This window comes from Balaenoptera borealis, assembly GCF_965194805.1.
Source record: "Balaenoptera borealis genome assembly, chromosome: 2".
Taxonomy (NCBI): Eukaryota; Metazoa; Chordata; class Mammalia; order Artiodactyla; family Balaenopteridae; genus Balaenoptera; species Balaenoptera borealis.
Genome location: NC_138867.1, coordinates 183,024,276 through 183,039,607, shown reverse-complemented (window position 1 = coordinate 183,039,607; position 15,332 = coordinate 183,024,276). Strand labels below are relative to the sequence as shown.

General features: G+C 55.8%; 1 protein-coding gene across 9 annotated transcripts in view; it reads right to left on the bottom strand.

Moving 5' to 3' along the window:
* The window catches only part of CELF5 (CUGBP Elav-like family member 5), a 64,947-nt gene that overhangs the window by 25,679 nt on the left and 23,936 nt on the right, over positions 1–15,332 (bottom strand). For 6 of the 9 annotated variants that reach the window (XR_014241715.1, XM_082381245.1, XM_082381246.1 and 3 more), the window contains exons 3-5: positions 5,056–5,107; positions 3,060–3,188; positions 1,506–1,585 (exon numbers count right to left, since the gene is read on the bottom strand). Coding sequence is in view for 8 of the 9 variants with exons in the window: in XM_082381245.1 (XP_082237371.1) it covers positions 1,506–1,585; positions 3,060–3,188; positions 5,056–5,107 (261 nt within the window). In the remaining variant the exon portion in view is untranslated. The remainder of the gene's footprint in view (positions 1–1,505; positions 1,586–3,059; positions 3,189–5,055; positions 5,108–15,332) is intronic. The other 3 variants (XM_082381250.1, XM_082381248.1, XM_082381244.1) reach the window with 1 other exon arrangement.

Below are 15,332 nucleotides of genomic sequence, written 5' to 3'. Positions count from 1 at the left end.
CCCAGGTCTCGCACTTGACCCTGCAGCCCCCTCGTGCGCACAAGTGGGGCATCCGGGCGCGGGGGGGCTGCATCTGGGGCATAGTGAGGACCCTGACTGTCAACCACACTCTCAAAATGGGTGGAGAATCCAACTGCTGGAGAGGAACAATGGGGGCCCGCATGGAGGACCCTATAGCTGCCACCCACACCTGAGAACAGGTAAGGCTCCAACCATCAGAGAGGTTGAATACCTCCTCTGATGGAGAGCTCACTCCCTGAGCCGCCCACCAGCTCCATCACTGGACAGCTCGGAGCAGGAGAAAGCCTGCCCTTCGGGTGAGCTGATTCCTGTCCCTCTAGGGACTAAAGCTGATGCCTGAGGACCCAGAGAGCAATAGAAGGAAGGATCTGAGACTGCCCTGCTCTCCACACCCACTTTCCAGAACAACAGAGAGTGGGTCCCCAAGGCCTGTCTTCCCCGTGGCAGATCCGGACATTTATGTACAGTGATGGTGGCTCCCAGGGCCACTTTCCTGGGAGGCAGGGCCACCCCCAACACCTGTGTGGTCCCCTCCAGCCTCTCACTGCTGCAGGCCCACAGGCTCCCGGCTCCAGACTTGCCCATTCCCCACTCTGGCCCTACGGGGACATTTCCAAATGACCTGGTCCCTTCCGTCTGGGACTCCCCATCACCCTAGGAGGAACCCCATGCTTCTCAGCCTTGAACTGCAGGCCCCTCCAGCCCCATCTCTTCCTGCTCCTCTGGGGCTCACACACATTTGCACACACTCATACATGCATTCCGCCCACACAGACTCACACTCACCATTGACACTCACAGACACACATGCATACACTCCCAAATACGTGCACATATACTCACGTGCACACAGTCACACATGTACACACGTGACTGCCTACATTCACACGCATGCTCACCCCTCCACACATAGACATTTGCCTTCACACACTCCTACAGATGTACACACGTGCACTCGCTCCCCCCACATCACCCAGACACACACTCGCACATAAATATACATGTGCACTCAGCTACATACTTGCACACGTGTGCTCCCACGAACACACCCACTTAACACACTTGTGTGTATGCAGTCACACGTGTACACATGTGTGTATGCACCAGCGCACACGTGCACATGTATCCATACCCATTACACACACCTCATGTGCACACTGACACCCACCTACTCACAACCACACGCTCACACACAGACACGCACACGTGCACACACCAACACACACACTGGCCTGCGCGTACTCGCGTGCGGGCAGCCACGTGCTGGCAGGACATCCAAACACACTCCACGCTTACTTGCAGGCTCACACACACAATCACACACATACACCCACCCATACCACCATCAGAGACTGCGCCTCTTCTCCCCACCATGACCTCTCTGAAGAAGGGGCAGGGGCTACCGGATGGCTGGGATGGTAAGGCCAGGCCCCCTTGCTCCTTTCCCACCCCTATGCCCATCGCCCAGGGCAACTCCGACTCACCGGCATGGTCTGGCTGCCATGCAGGGCGTGGATGGCCGCCTGAGCCTCCGTGTGGGAGGAGAACTTCACGAAGGCACAGCCTGCTCCGAGAGAAGGGGAACGGGTGAGGGGCCACAGGAGAGGGGCTGACAGCCCTGCACGGCCGGTCAGCGTGGACACAGGCAGCCCGAAAGTCGGACGTCCGAGAGACAGCCAGCCATTTGTTCAGACAGACAGCTGGACAAGGAAGGATCAGACAGTAAGACAAGCACACAGCCAGCCAGCCAGATAGCGGTTTGTCCAAGACCTCATCAGAGGGTGTGAGGAGGTGCACAGGTGGAGAGGCAGGCCCTGCCCGTTAGAACAAGTGAAGGGGACGGGCTTAGAGAACGCCCACCAGCCACCGATGCCACGAGATCCAGAGTTGTAATCAGATACGCAGAATTAGAGTGACAAACCATCAGACATAGACACAGAGAGATGCAGTCCTGTGGGCACACTCAGGCAGAGGTACACTCAGACCCAGACAGATATGCCCATGTGGCCAGAGTTGGATAGATGGGGATGAAAAGTCACCAGGCAAGGGCAAAATCAGGTGGACAGACAACCAGAGACCACCTGACACAGGCAAATCCAGACAGACGGTCATAGGCTACAGTTCCAGACAGAGAGAGGGCTATGGAAGAGCCAGGCAGATTTGGGGGAAGGGGAGTGAAAATGTTCCAGAACTAGATAGTGGTGACAGTTGCACAGTTTTGTGAATTTTGTGAAGCACTTCACTGTACACTTTAAAAGGGTGAATTTTACAGTATGTGATCACATCTCAATTACAAGAAAAGAGCCAGGCAAATAAACAGTCAGGGACCATCAGATACATTCAGTCCCAGTAAGATAAAGTCGCCAGGGCAGAGACAGGCAAACTGAGAGTCAGTCCCAGACAGATGAACCTGAACACGTAGAATCAGGTAGACGGAGACCACCAGGCACATGGATACCCAAACAGAAATAGCCATTTGGACACTCAGAGAGAGGGTCAGAGACTAAGAGACACAGGCGGAGTGATACTCAACCCTAGGTACATGCAGTCACGTGAGCAGACCGGAAAACAAGTTTCTGGAGATCATTAAACAATCATTCCTGCATGGTACAACCATACAGGAACGGTGGAGGAAGTAGGATCAGGCACAGGACATAGGCAAATCCAGACGGCAACAGCCCCATGGACAGAGTCAGGTGGAGACAGGCAGCCCCAGACGGACACGGGCACACGGGTAGGACCACGTGGGACTGGACAGTCTCTGCTCGCCCCGCCCCCCGGAGCCGGCCCCGCCCTCCCATGTGCCGCTTCCGCCTCCTGAGCGAGCCCCACCCTCTTGTGTACCTAGCGGGGCCCCATCCCTCCAGCCCGCTCTCCACGTGCTAGGTCCCGCCCACTGTGGGCCAGCCCCGCCCCACGAGCCCGGCCCCGCCCCCTGGATCCCGCCGCGCTCTCCTGTACCCGCTCCGCCCCATCCCTCCAGCCCCGCCCTCCCACAGCCCCGCCCCCGGCAGCCAGCCCCGCCCCCGGCCCATCACCTTTGCTGCTGCCGTCGGGCCCCCGGAGCACGGTGCACTCGTCTATGACCCCGAAGGGCTGGAACAGCCGCAGCACGTCCTCCTCTGACTGCTGCTTGTTCAGCATCCCCACAAACAGCTTCCGGTCCCCTGTGGGCGGAGACACCACCTCAGCCGAGTCCTAACCTCCGGGAATTTCTCCGTCCCTCCAGCAGAGAGTGGAGGTAGCAGGGCGTGGAGCAGGGCGCCTGGACCCCCCTGGGCCATTTTCTGCGCGTGTGAGGGAGGACACAGCCACGCGCTTTCCCTGCCTGGGTCTCTCCACCTTTCCACGTGCCTGCGAGGTCCCACCTCATGCAGTGCCCGCTGCCTGGAATGCCTCTCTGTCCAACTGCTTCCACTCTCTGGGCAAAACGGCCACTCCCTCCTATGCACTCAGAGTCCACACATAGTACCAGGGTTAGGAACTGCCTTGCCTGGCCTGGGTCCATGTCTGTCTGTCTGTCTGCCATCTAGATTTTCCAGGCAGGGGTGAGCGCTGAGGGCCCCTGCATCCTCACAGTGCCCAGCAGAGCTCCCCGCCCAACCTTGCCAGGGCTCAGGAAGGGCCAAGCAATCAACGTCTGTTAAATGAATGAACAGTGTGTGTGCACAAGACCAGGTGCCTGGGGAGCCTGGGGTTGGCTTGGGGCCTGGCTGCAGGCCTGGCTGGGACCTGCCCAACTCTAAGGCCAGGGGCCAGTCTGGACCAGCCTCTCCCATGTGAGGTACCAGAGCTCTGTCCCCCCTCCCCCCGGGGGAATTGCACTGCTCCCCTGTAATCAGGAACACGGCAGCTTCCTCTTCCAGGAAGGGTGAGCTTGGTTACTATGGAAACCCATTCTCTGGCAGCTGTCACTCATAGGGGTGGGAGGGAGGGAGAGACACAGAAGTAGGGAGAGAGAGACATATGAGGGAGAGAGAGAGGGACAGGGAGAGACTGAGAGACAGAGACAGGCAAAGAGAGAGACAGTAAGAGGCAAAGAGAGATACACAGAGAAGCACAAAGAGAACCAGAGAGAAAGGAGGAGAGAAAAAGATTAGGAGAGAGAAACAGAGATGGAGGGAGAGGGAGCGAAGGAGAGAGAGAATGAGAGAGAGAGAGACAGAGAGATAGAGATGAAAACGTGCAGATTCCCCCTCTCTAGTCCCTGACCCACAGTGGAAGCCAGGTTGGAGAGTGTGAAAACAAGCTCCCAGTCCCGATGGGCTTTACCAGGATCCTACACATACACAGAGGTCCTAACAGCCCTACCCCCTACAGCACCTCCAAGGCTGGCTGCTCTCCCTCAGCCCCCAATCCACCTGAGATGGGGAGGGGGGTCAAAAATATCCAAGAATGACTAGCCTTGGATCCCACTGGGGCCAGCCAAGCATCTCCCCATAGGCACACAGCCACCCAGAGGTCCAGCCTAATGCAGACACAGGGCCCAGCCTGCACACCCACGCGCCCAGCCGGGACCAGTCAAGCACACACGCTTGAACATATACACCCACGCACAGCCCAGGCACGCAGATGTGCACACAGACAGGCAGGCGCCCCCACTGCACCTGCCAGAAACACACATGCACTTGTGCACACACTTGCATACATCTGCGCACAGCTGTGCCCAGGAATGCATGCTCATATACACACACCTGCACTTGCTCAGACATGCAAACATGCACACACACACAGAGCCCAGAAACCAATCCATAGTCCTTCAGGGACCCTATCCCCTCTGCGTCTGAAGATCCCCGTTATTGCACCCTGAGACGAGTGGGGTATTTCAAGTTCTAGGGGAAAGCAGCAGGACCCGGCCACACCTCCCACTGCTGGGCCTGTGGCCCTGTGGTTAGGAGGAGGGGACACAGCCTCCCTACTCTCCCACCCCACCCCAGCCTGCACCTCTGCCTCTCCCACCACCTTTGTGCAAGGATTTCCCTCCTCCCATTCCTCTGCCAACCCGCAGCCTGGTGGCCACGGAGAGATGACAACTACCTCCTCGGCTTTCGCTGTCCGCAGGCTTCACCTGGATTGGCCGTGCCATCTGTGGAGAGAGGGGGGAGGGAGGTCAAGGTGGGCAGTGGGGGTAGCATGGGTGGGAGCTTCACCTGAGCTCTGCTGGGCTCTCCTGTCCACCTCCCCAGCCTCAGCATCCCACCAACCTCTGGCAGCAACCAGCACCCCAGTCACACCAAATGACACATGGTCCCACCTACAGGGCTCTGCTCTTGCTGCCTGGAAAACTCCCACTTTGCCTTCAAAGCCCAGTAACAATAACCCTTCATCCAGGAAGTCTTCTTGCCTCCCCAAGTGTGATAGATTGTTTGCAAAGATGGCCCAACTCCTGCAATCCCTGTATGTGATGTGACTTTGTGGTTCCTCTCATCAAGGACTGGAGTCTTATTTCCCCACCTTTTCCTTTTGGACTTGGCCATGCGACTTGCTCTGACCAAGAGAATGTGGTGGAAGTGAAGTTGTGAGAGTTCCAAGCCTTGCCCTCAAGAGAACTTGCCTTTTTGGAACCATGGAGGTTGCCAGGTGGACAAATCCAGGCGAGTTACTGGAAGACAGGAGATCTCATGCACAGAGATGCCCTGCTGACACACAACGCATGGGAGTCCTGGCTCAGCTAGCCTCAGTTGAGCCCCAGTTGACTGAAACTGCATGAATGACTCAGGACAAAGCAGTAGAACTGCCCAACTAAGCCCAGCCTGAGCTTGTTAACCAACAGAATCATGAACAAATAAAATGGTTGGGGCAGTTTATTACTCAGCAGTAGCTGACTGATACACCAAGGCAGCTACTTTTGGCCAGCTCCCTGAGCCTCAAGTTGGGGGAACTGTCATACTTCAGTGGACTGGCCTGCAATCTGGACTTATTGTTCTGGACACTGTCCCCCACTCCCAGCACTGAAAATGGAAGAAACCAGTGAACTGTTCAGTGGAAGAAATCCTTCTCTAACCCCCACTCCTGCAACTTACCCAGCCAGGGGTATGAGCTAATGTGAATATTTTAGAACAGATTTGAGGGATGTGGGGTTGGGTGGCATTTGCTTCTCTATTGATTCTAGGACAGAATCTTCCTCCCAACCCGGTGTCTCTGGTGAACTCCTACTCATCCTTCAAAACCCAGCTCAAAAGCCCCCATGCAGGCAATCCTTCCACCTTTTTGGGTCCCTTCCTCCCTCTGCCTCAGGGCAGGAAGTGTCTATGTGTTGCTCTGTTTCCCTCCAGACTGAGACCATAACATCACAACCCCACCCCTCAGGGCAGGGTACAGGAGAGAATCAGAGGAGTTTGCTGAACAGAACTGACCAGAAGGAAGTGGCCAACACCCACCAGCATAGAAAGGCACCTGGTCCCTCTGCACCAGGCCTGGGGTTGGAACGAGTACTGGTCCCAGCCCCCCCTCCCAGGTCAGACAGTCTCGGAGTAGATCCCCACAGCCATTCAGAGGTGCTTGATAAACATGTTTTTAAATCACAGTGCAGCTGCCCAGCAAGCTTTCAGAAAGATGCACAATTTTTACACTGTTTTACAGATGTCAAAATCAAGGCCTGGAAAGGTTATTTTTCTGCTTCCCCTCCCCTCGGTGAGCCCCTCCCGCTCTGATACTCTCCCTCTTTCTGAGTGTGTGTCTGGGGCACATATGGGCCTCCTCAATGTGAACACAGCCTTGGGAGCCCCAGACCAGAGAGGCTTCTGTTTTCCCCTCTTGGCCCCCACTTCCCCCAGCCCAATTTTCCTGCCACCCAGCCACACCCTCAGAGGAACCTTGACCACCTGGGAAAGGCCGAACCACATCCCCCTTCCCCCACCATACACACACACACACACACACACACACACACACACACACACACACACACCCTGGGCCCTCTTCACCTGGGTGCCACACCCCTCTAGCTGGAGGCGGGAGGGGAGATTATTTCAACCGATGGGACCAGTTTCTGGGCTGAGGGCAGACTGAGGTGGTGAAGGGAGGTGGCGGGGAGGGGGCACCTGGGCTCCAGCCTCCCGTTCTCCCACCCCTCTCACCCGCCTCCGCTGGCCCTCACCTCCTCCCCGCCACCCCCAGCACCTTGGACAGATGAGGATGGGGTTGCCATGGCAACGCTGATTCACCACACGGAAGCTGGCAATTGTTGTTGCCATGGAAACCGCCTCTTAGGGGCGAGCCCAGCTCCTGCCTTGCACAAAAGAGATATTTAAATATAATCTTCTGGAGATGGATGAGCCGAGGGAGGGAGCGAGGGAGGGGGACCACAGGGAGGGAACCTGCCCCCATCACGGCATCCTCCACCCCCACCCCATTCTCGCGGCCTGGCTACCTGCTTCCCATCTCCCCCACCCGCTGCAGAGCCTGGGACCTTCCGCCTCCGACTGGGAGGCCCCTTCCCCCTCCTGGGTCAGGTCGGCGGGGGGGTGGGGGGGGTGGTCCTGGTCTGGCTCTGAGAAGCCAGGTGGGCAGCCCCTTCCTCTCTAGTCGCCCACTCGAAAGCCGAGGCTGCGAGGCCCGGCCATCCACACCCCGCGGACCCGCGCCTCGCCTTACCCACCGGCCTGCAGACGCGCGCCAGGCTGGCATCCATGTGCCGCCTCCCGCCCGGCTGGCCCTGGGCGCACGGGCGCGCATACGCCGCACGCACACTCGGGCTCCGGGCTCCGCGCCTCGTTCTCCGCGCCTCGTTCTCCGCGCCCAACGCCCAGGCGATCCGCCCGCCAGAGGCCGGGCCCTGCGCGCGCTGCCCGCCCAAGCCGGGAGGAGGCGTGCCAGGGGAGAGCTGGGTCTCCCCCCCACCCCAACCCGCCCATCTGGCTCTGCCCACCTCCTTCCGGCTCCCTCTCTCCATCTGTCCCACCGAGGTCTCTGCCGAGTGCCCTTCCTCCCTCCTCCACCTTCTCTGGCTCCCCATCACCGCACCCTTTCCCTGCCCCCTCCCTTCCTCTTTTTACTTATTCAACAACATTCCCGTGTGCCTCATGCTGAGTAATTCTGCAGCCTCAGGGAGCAACCTACTAGTCTGGCAGAGGGGGAAACAGAGGCATATGCAGACACTTCCAGACTCATGGGGTCAGGGTTGGGGCAGAGGGAAGGATCAAGTGCTGGGAGAGCCTAGAGCCGAGAACAATGAAGAGCCAAAGGCTATCATCCTGGGGGTGCACTGAAGATGGAAAATCTGCAGTGGGTTTTGAAGTATAAATAGGAGTTGGTGGTGGGGCGGGGGGAGCATGTTGGAGCAATACCTACGTCCACTGATTCATTTAATCTCCAAACAACTTTATGAGATGGGAACATGCCCCTTTTACAGGTAGCAAATCAGAAAGAGAGAGGAGGAAATCAGAAGCAGGGGTCAGACCTACTGCCAGTTTCCTCAGGGGCCTCTGAGGACCCAGACATTCCTCCAGCCAAGGATCAGATGGGATAGGGCTCTGGGTGGGCATACGTTAAGTGGCTGGAATCCACTTCTTGCTCTGCCACCTAGCTTTTGCTGAGTGACTTCAATCAAGCCATACACCACTGGGAAAACAGGGTCCCGTATGTCTGACCTGTGTATATTACAGATGGGGAAACTGAGGCCACTGTGGGGAGGGACTGCAGGAAGGTTCTTCGGTAGACAGGCTGGGGCCCAAAATATTCTCCTGGATTTGCAAAGCTATGCCTTCAGATGTGGGGGCCCAGGGAAAGCCCCAACTGGGTGGTTTCTGGATGGTGTGGAGGCTAAGGAAGCCAAGTGGACCCCTATCTGGGCCGCCTGGGCTACCATTCCAGCCTCTTCCTCTCCCACCCAAGCCCCAGCCCAACCTCTCAGACCAAGCCCCTCTCCTGGTCTAGATTCTGCCTTGGCTCCCTATTGCCCTTGGGGTAGAGTGCCAGCTCCTCATCCTGGCATTCGAGGCACCTTTACTGCTCAGTCCCAGCCATTCCTGCCCCCTCCTCCTCCCACACCCCGAGGACACAGGGCTGGAATGCACCCCTGTACACCCCATCCTCGCCCCACAAGCCCCTTGAATGCCACCTATCCCCGAAGCCTTCCCCTCCATCCCCATCTGCTTTGGTTGCTTTGCCCAGGCATTGCCTTGATGGTGACACATCCCCCAACACACACACCGTCCCTCTTTGGGATGAACTCCTGAAGTCAGGGCTGAGGGGCTCTGGTCTTTCTGGGGAAAGACCCAGCATAGGGTCCACCAATGACAACTGAGATGAAACGAGACGAGACCTATGGTTTCCAGACTCCTGTCCTGTTGGCAAGAGTGGGGCAGGCGTGCTGGGCACAGCGCCCTGCACGGGAAGTAACCCAAGAGCTCGTGCCAGGCATGTCTGCACTGTCCCCATTTCACGGGAGAAAACAGGCTCGGGAAGAGACATGACTGGCCAGAGTCCCACAGCTCGACTTGCCTGGGACCCTGCGTTCATTCACTCAGCATCTATTTGCCAAGTGTGTGCTCAGCATCTGGTCTGTGTCACCTCACAGGACCCTCAAAACACTCCGCAAACCCACTTTACAGACGAGGAGACTGAGGTCTGGGGAAGCCAGATCATGAGACATTCGGCACTTTGGGGCCCCCCCGCCCATTCTCAGGGTTGGCTTGACTCTGAGCCAAGTCATGGGATATGGGGGTGGATCGTGCAAAGGGACCATTTCAGAGACCCCTGTGTGCACAGAAGGGGCTTCAGGAGGGGCCTGTTGGGGGACTCATAGCTGGACAAACTCATCCTTTTCCAGAGTGCTCAGATGAGCAGCAGGGCGGCCACCAGGTCTGGGGCATCCCTCACTCCCCAAGGCCTTCACAAAGAAAGAGATGGCATTGCCTCACATGGCCCAGCCCCTCACCGTCCAAGAGGCGGGAGCTGGACCTGTTGCCTGTTGTCGATAGGGGTGGGGGTGTGAGGAGGGGAGGGGGGGTCCCTTCCATCCGCAGGAACCCCGTCCTGGGGTTTGACAGCCAGCAGGAAACCCCTGCGGGAATCGGAGACATCCACCCAGCGTGGATTCCAGGGTCCTGCGGTCCATTCTGGGTTCTATTCTGGGATTCTCTTATTCAATGTAGGGTCCTATTCCAGAGTGCTGAGATTTGATTAAACTGCGTCCCCCACGGACGCCGCTGTCATACTCGAGGAGGGAACTGGAAGTGGGAGTGGGTGGGTCACTCGCTGCAGAAAGCAGCATTATGGTGGGTGGGGGCCTGGGCTCTGCCAGGGCAGGGAGAGATGCACCGAGCCGGCAAACAACGGGGACCACTTCCCCCCTGGGTCATCAAGAGATAGAAAAACAGAAGTGTCCGCTTTATGCGTCTCCTCCAACACACACACGCGCACACACACGGGGACAGGAGAGATGGTGGCTGTCTGTCTCTAGCGCAACCCAGCCCCGGCCCCCCCGCCCCGACTCCCCAGCGGTGCGCGCGGGCATGCGCGGAGACGTGAGCCCGCGGGGTGGGCTTTCTCTTGCGGCCGGCCGAGGCTCCATCCTCTGGCGGAGACGCCTGGGAGGGGGCTCGGACGCCTGTGCTCAGCTGCCGCTGTCAGGCAAGGGGGTCTCCTGCGCAGTAGCCCCCATGCCTCCTCGTGCGATCAGCAAGCAAGCCTCCAGCGCTTGTTCTGAAAGGCTGATTCCATTTCTGCGGGTGTTCTCAGGCAGGGAGGCTCACCCCCCAAATCAGCGTCTTCGCTCATCAGAATCGGAAGATATGTGTACTCAGGGATCGGAACTCCTGGGTATGCACCTGACCCAAACGTGGCATGTGTCCACCAAAGACAAAACACCGGCAAGGATCTCTATGCCTTAACAGCAAAACTAGAAACAACCCAAATGTCCACCAGCAGGAGAGTGGACGAATAAATGGTGTGTCCCAGCCATGGAATACCACACAGCGATGATAAAGTGCAAAGCGCTTTGAATCTCACGGGCGCGGTACCAGAAGAAAAGCAGGGGTTGGTTACCGTAAAAGTCAGGGCAGCAGCTCCTCCAACAGAAGAGAGGGGCTTGGGCTTGGGGACATGGGACGGGGTGGTTTCCAGGGTGCCAACTGTGTAGTGGTAACAGGGTGCTTGCTTTGTAATCAGTTGGGTTGCATGCACTTTTCTCTAAGTGTGCAGTATTTTTCAAATTTTAAGAAAAAAAAATTTTAAGCCAGGCTCTACTCCCACAGAATGCTGCCCCAGTCAGGAGGTGGCCCCCAGGGGCCCCTCCGTCCCCAGGGTCCAGCCCCGAGCCACCTCCTTCTTCTTTATCAAACATCAGCCCTCACCTCCAGGGAGGAAGGGGGCCAGCTTGCAGGAACTGAGCCAGAGAAGCCAAGAGGTTCAAGGTCTGTGGAACTGGGTGGGTGGAGCTGCAGTCCTCACTCTGTTGGGTGACCTCAAACAAGTCCCTTCCTCTCTCTTGCCACAGTCTCCCCACCTGTCAAATGGGGTGAGCAGCAGCCCTGGTGCCCCCTTGACATGGCAGATGGATGAGGTGCCCCGGCAGTGCTGGGAAACAGTGATAACCCTGGGGAAACTGACGCCCAAGAAGAGAAGGGCATTGCTTGAGACTCCTCACCCATCCCCAACTGTGAGCAGGTGTCAAAGAGAGACCGAGAACTCCCTAACCTAGATGTATGATGACACTGCACCATGCTCTTGGTTCTAGAACAATCTAGCCTACACAGTCTAACATGGTAGCTGACCCTCAGGTCTAGAACATTCTAGGTCTGCACGGTCTATCATGGTAGCTGACCCCCAGCCTAGAACATTCTAGGTCTGCACTGTCTAACATGGTAGCTGACCCCCAGCCTAGAACATTCTAGGTCTGCACTGTCTAATATGGTGGCTGAGCCCTGGTCTGGAACATTCTGGGTCTGGGCTGTCCAAAGCAGTAGTTGATCCCTGATCTAGAACATTCTAGATTTGCACTGTCCAGTATGGTAGCCCTTAGCCACATGTAGACATTGGAAGTTTAAATTTACATCTATTAAAATTAAATAACATTAAAACTTCAGTTCCTGTGTCACTCTTGCCCCTTTTCAAGGGCTCCATAGCCACACGGAGCTAGTGGCCACCCTATTTGACAGCACAGAGAGAACACTTCCACCTTCAAGTTCTATTGGACAGCAGTGGTCTATAATGGGGATTGGCAAACTACAGCCCTATTCGGGCCCCCAATCTATTGTTGTCAATAAAGTTTTATTGGCACACAGCCACGCCCATTTGTTCACTTGTCATCTGTTACTGTTTTACACTTTGAGTAGATGTGACAGAGGCTGTATGGCCGGCAAAGCCATACATTTCTGCTTTACAGAAAAAGCTCGCTGACCCTTGGCCTGGAACATTTTAGAACTATGCCATCCAGTACAGCAGCCAACAGCCACATGTGGCTACTGAGCACTTGAAATGTGGCTTGTGTGACCGAGACACGGAACTGTGTTTAATTGTGTTTAGTTAAAATTAATATAGGACTTCCCTGGTGGCACAGTGGTTAAGAATCTGCCTGCCAATGCAGGGGACACGGGTTCCATCCCTGGTCCGGGAAGATCCCACATGCCTCGGAGCAACTAAGCCCATGTGCCACAACTACAGAGCCTGCGCTCTAGAGCCCGCGAGCCACCACTACTGAAGCCCGCACACCTAGAGCCCGTGCTCCGCAACAAGAGAAGCCACTGCAATGAGAAGCCCGCGCACCGCAACGAAGAGTAGCCCCTGCTTGCCGCAGCTAGAGAAAGCTGGCGCGCAGCAACGAAGACCCAACGCAGCCAAAAATAAATAAATGAACTTATTTCTTTTAAAATTAATATAAAGGTAAACCTAAGTCTAAAAACTGATACTAGCTGACTTCATTCTTGGAAAACCTTTAAGTATGTTTAGGACGATTTGGGCAAGTGAATCTACTTTTTCAACTGTCAATTTTATAAAATGCAAATCCAGATCGAGCATCTCTGATAACCACTGAGTGTCCCACTTGAGATGGACCAGAAGTGTGCAATCAACACACCGGATTCTGGAACACTTAGGATGAAAAAAAGGAATGTGAACTATCTCGTTAGTAAGCTTTACGTGGGCCCTACTGACTGCCTCTTGATAGGATTTTGGAGATAGTGGGTTAAAATAAAAGATAGCATTAAAATTCATTTCAACTGTTTCTTTTTACTCTTTAAATGGTGCTCCCAGAAAAATCTAAATGCTATACATGCCTTGCATTCTATTCCTATTAGCACCGTTCTAGAACATTAACCAGCTCCTTATTCTCCTAAACAGGGTTTCTCAGCCTCAGCACTGTTGATTTGGGGCTGGATAATTCTCCATCGTGGCGGGCCGCCCTGGGCACTGTAGGGTTTGGAGCAGCATCCCTGGCCTCTACCCACAAGATGCCAGCAGCAACTCCCGGTGATGACAACCACAAATGTCCCCAGACATTGCCCAGTGTCCCTGGGGGCAGTAAACTCGTCCGTCAGGCTCTCACATGTCCTTGCACTCAGCAGGCCAGGCATGTTCCTGCTTCCAAGTCTTGGTACACCCCGCGCTCACACCACCCCCATCTGCCACAATCCTCCCCATTGCTCGACTCAGCTCAAATGCATCCCCCTCCAAGAAGCCACCCTTTTTGCCCTCCACGAGGTCATCAACGCAGATCACCTGGTTCTCCCTTGAGATGCTGCCCACGGTGGCCCTTATATCTGGCTCTTCATTTTGTGGTCACCCCTTGTAGTGAGTTGAATGGCTGTCCTCACTAAAAATATGTCCAAGTCCTAACCCCTGGAATCTGTGAATGGGAACTTATTTGGAAAAGGCATCTTTAGAGATGTAATTAAGTGATAGATCTGGACACGAGGTCATCCTGGATTTAGGTGAGCCTTAAATCCAATGACTGGTGTCCTCATAAGAGAAAGGCAGAGGGGCTACCCTGGTGGCACAGTGGTTAAGAATCCGCCTGCCAATGCAGGGGACACGGGTTCAAGCCCTGGTCCGGGAAGATCCCACGTGCCGCGGAACAACTAAGCCCGTGCGCCACAACTACTGAGCCAGCGCTCTAGAGCCCGTGAGCCACAACTACCGAGCCTGCGTGCCACAACTACTGAAGCTCACGCGCCTAGAGCCCGTGCTCTGCAACAGGAGAAGGCACTGCACTGAGAAGCCCACTCACCGCAACGAAGAGTAGCCCTCGCTCACCGCAACTAGAGAAAGCCCACATGCAGCAACGAAGACCCAACACAGCCAAAAATAAATAAATTTATTAAAAAAAAATAGAGAGAGAGAAAGGCAGAGACTTCTGTGATGGCGCAGTGGTTAAGAATCTGCCTGCCAATTCAGGGGACACGGGTTCAATCCTTGGTCTGGGAAGATCCCACATGCCGCGGAGCAACTAAGCCCGTGTGCCACAACTACTGAGCCTGCGCTCTAGAGCCTGCGAGCCACAACTACTGAAGCCCGCGTGCCTAGAGCCCATGCTCTGCAACAAAAGAAGCCACCACAATGAGAAGCTCACGCACCGCAACGAAGTGTAGCCCCTGCTCGCCGCAACTAGAGAAAGCCTGCACGCAGCAACAAAGACCGAACGCAGCCAAAAATAATAAAAATAAAATAAATTAATTAAAAATAAAAAAGACTTCTCGCTCCCAATGCAGGGGGCCCGGCTCCGATCCCTGGTCAGGGAACTAGATCCCACATGCATGCCGCAACTAAGAGTTTGCATGCCGCAACTAAGAGTTTGCATGCCACAACTAAGGAGCCAGCGAGCCGCAACTAAGACCCGGCACAACCAAATGAATAAATAAATAAATAAATATTTTTTAAAAAGAGAAAGAGAGAGAGAGAAAGGCAGAGGGAGATGGGAGAGCTGAAGACACAGAGAAGAAGGCCACGTGATGACAGAGGCAGGGATTGGAGGGATGCGTCTACAAGCCAAGGATTGCCAGCGACCACCAGAAGCTGGGAGACAGCCTGGGATAGAATCTCCCTGAGAGCCTGCAGAGGGAGGGCGGCCCTGCTGACAACTGGATCTTGGACTCTGGCTCCTGGAACTGGGAGACTGTAAGTTTCTGTTGCTTTAAGACACCCAGTTTGTGGTGCCTTGTTAAGAGTGGCCCTAGGAGACGTCTACACCCCCGGATCTACTCCCATCCTGAAAGTCAGGGTCTGCTCTCAAGGGACCCCCAATCTAGGGGGAGACATAGGCAGACGCAGACACCCCCGGCCCCGAGGGGTCAGGGATGAGCAGAGGGAGGAGATAACAGGGGTCGCCTTGAAAGCAGCGTAGAGATTCTCCAGGTAGGAAGGCAGTTTCCCGC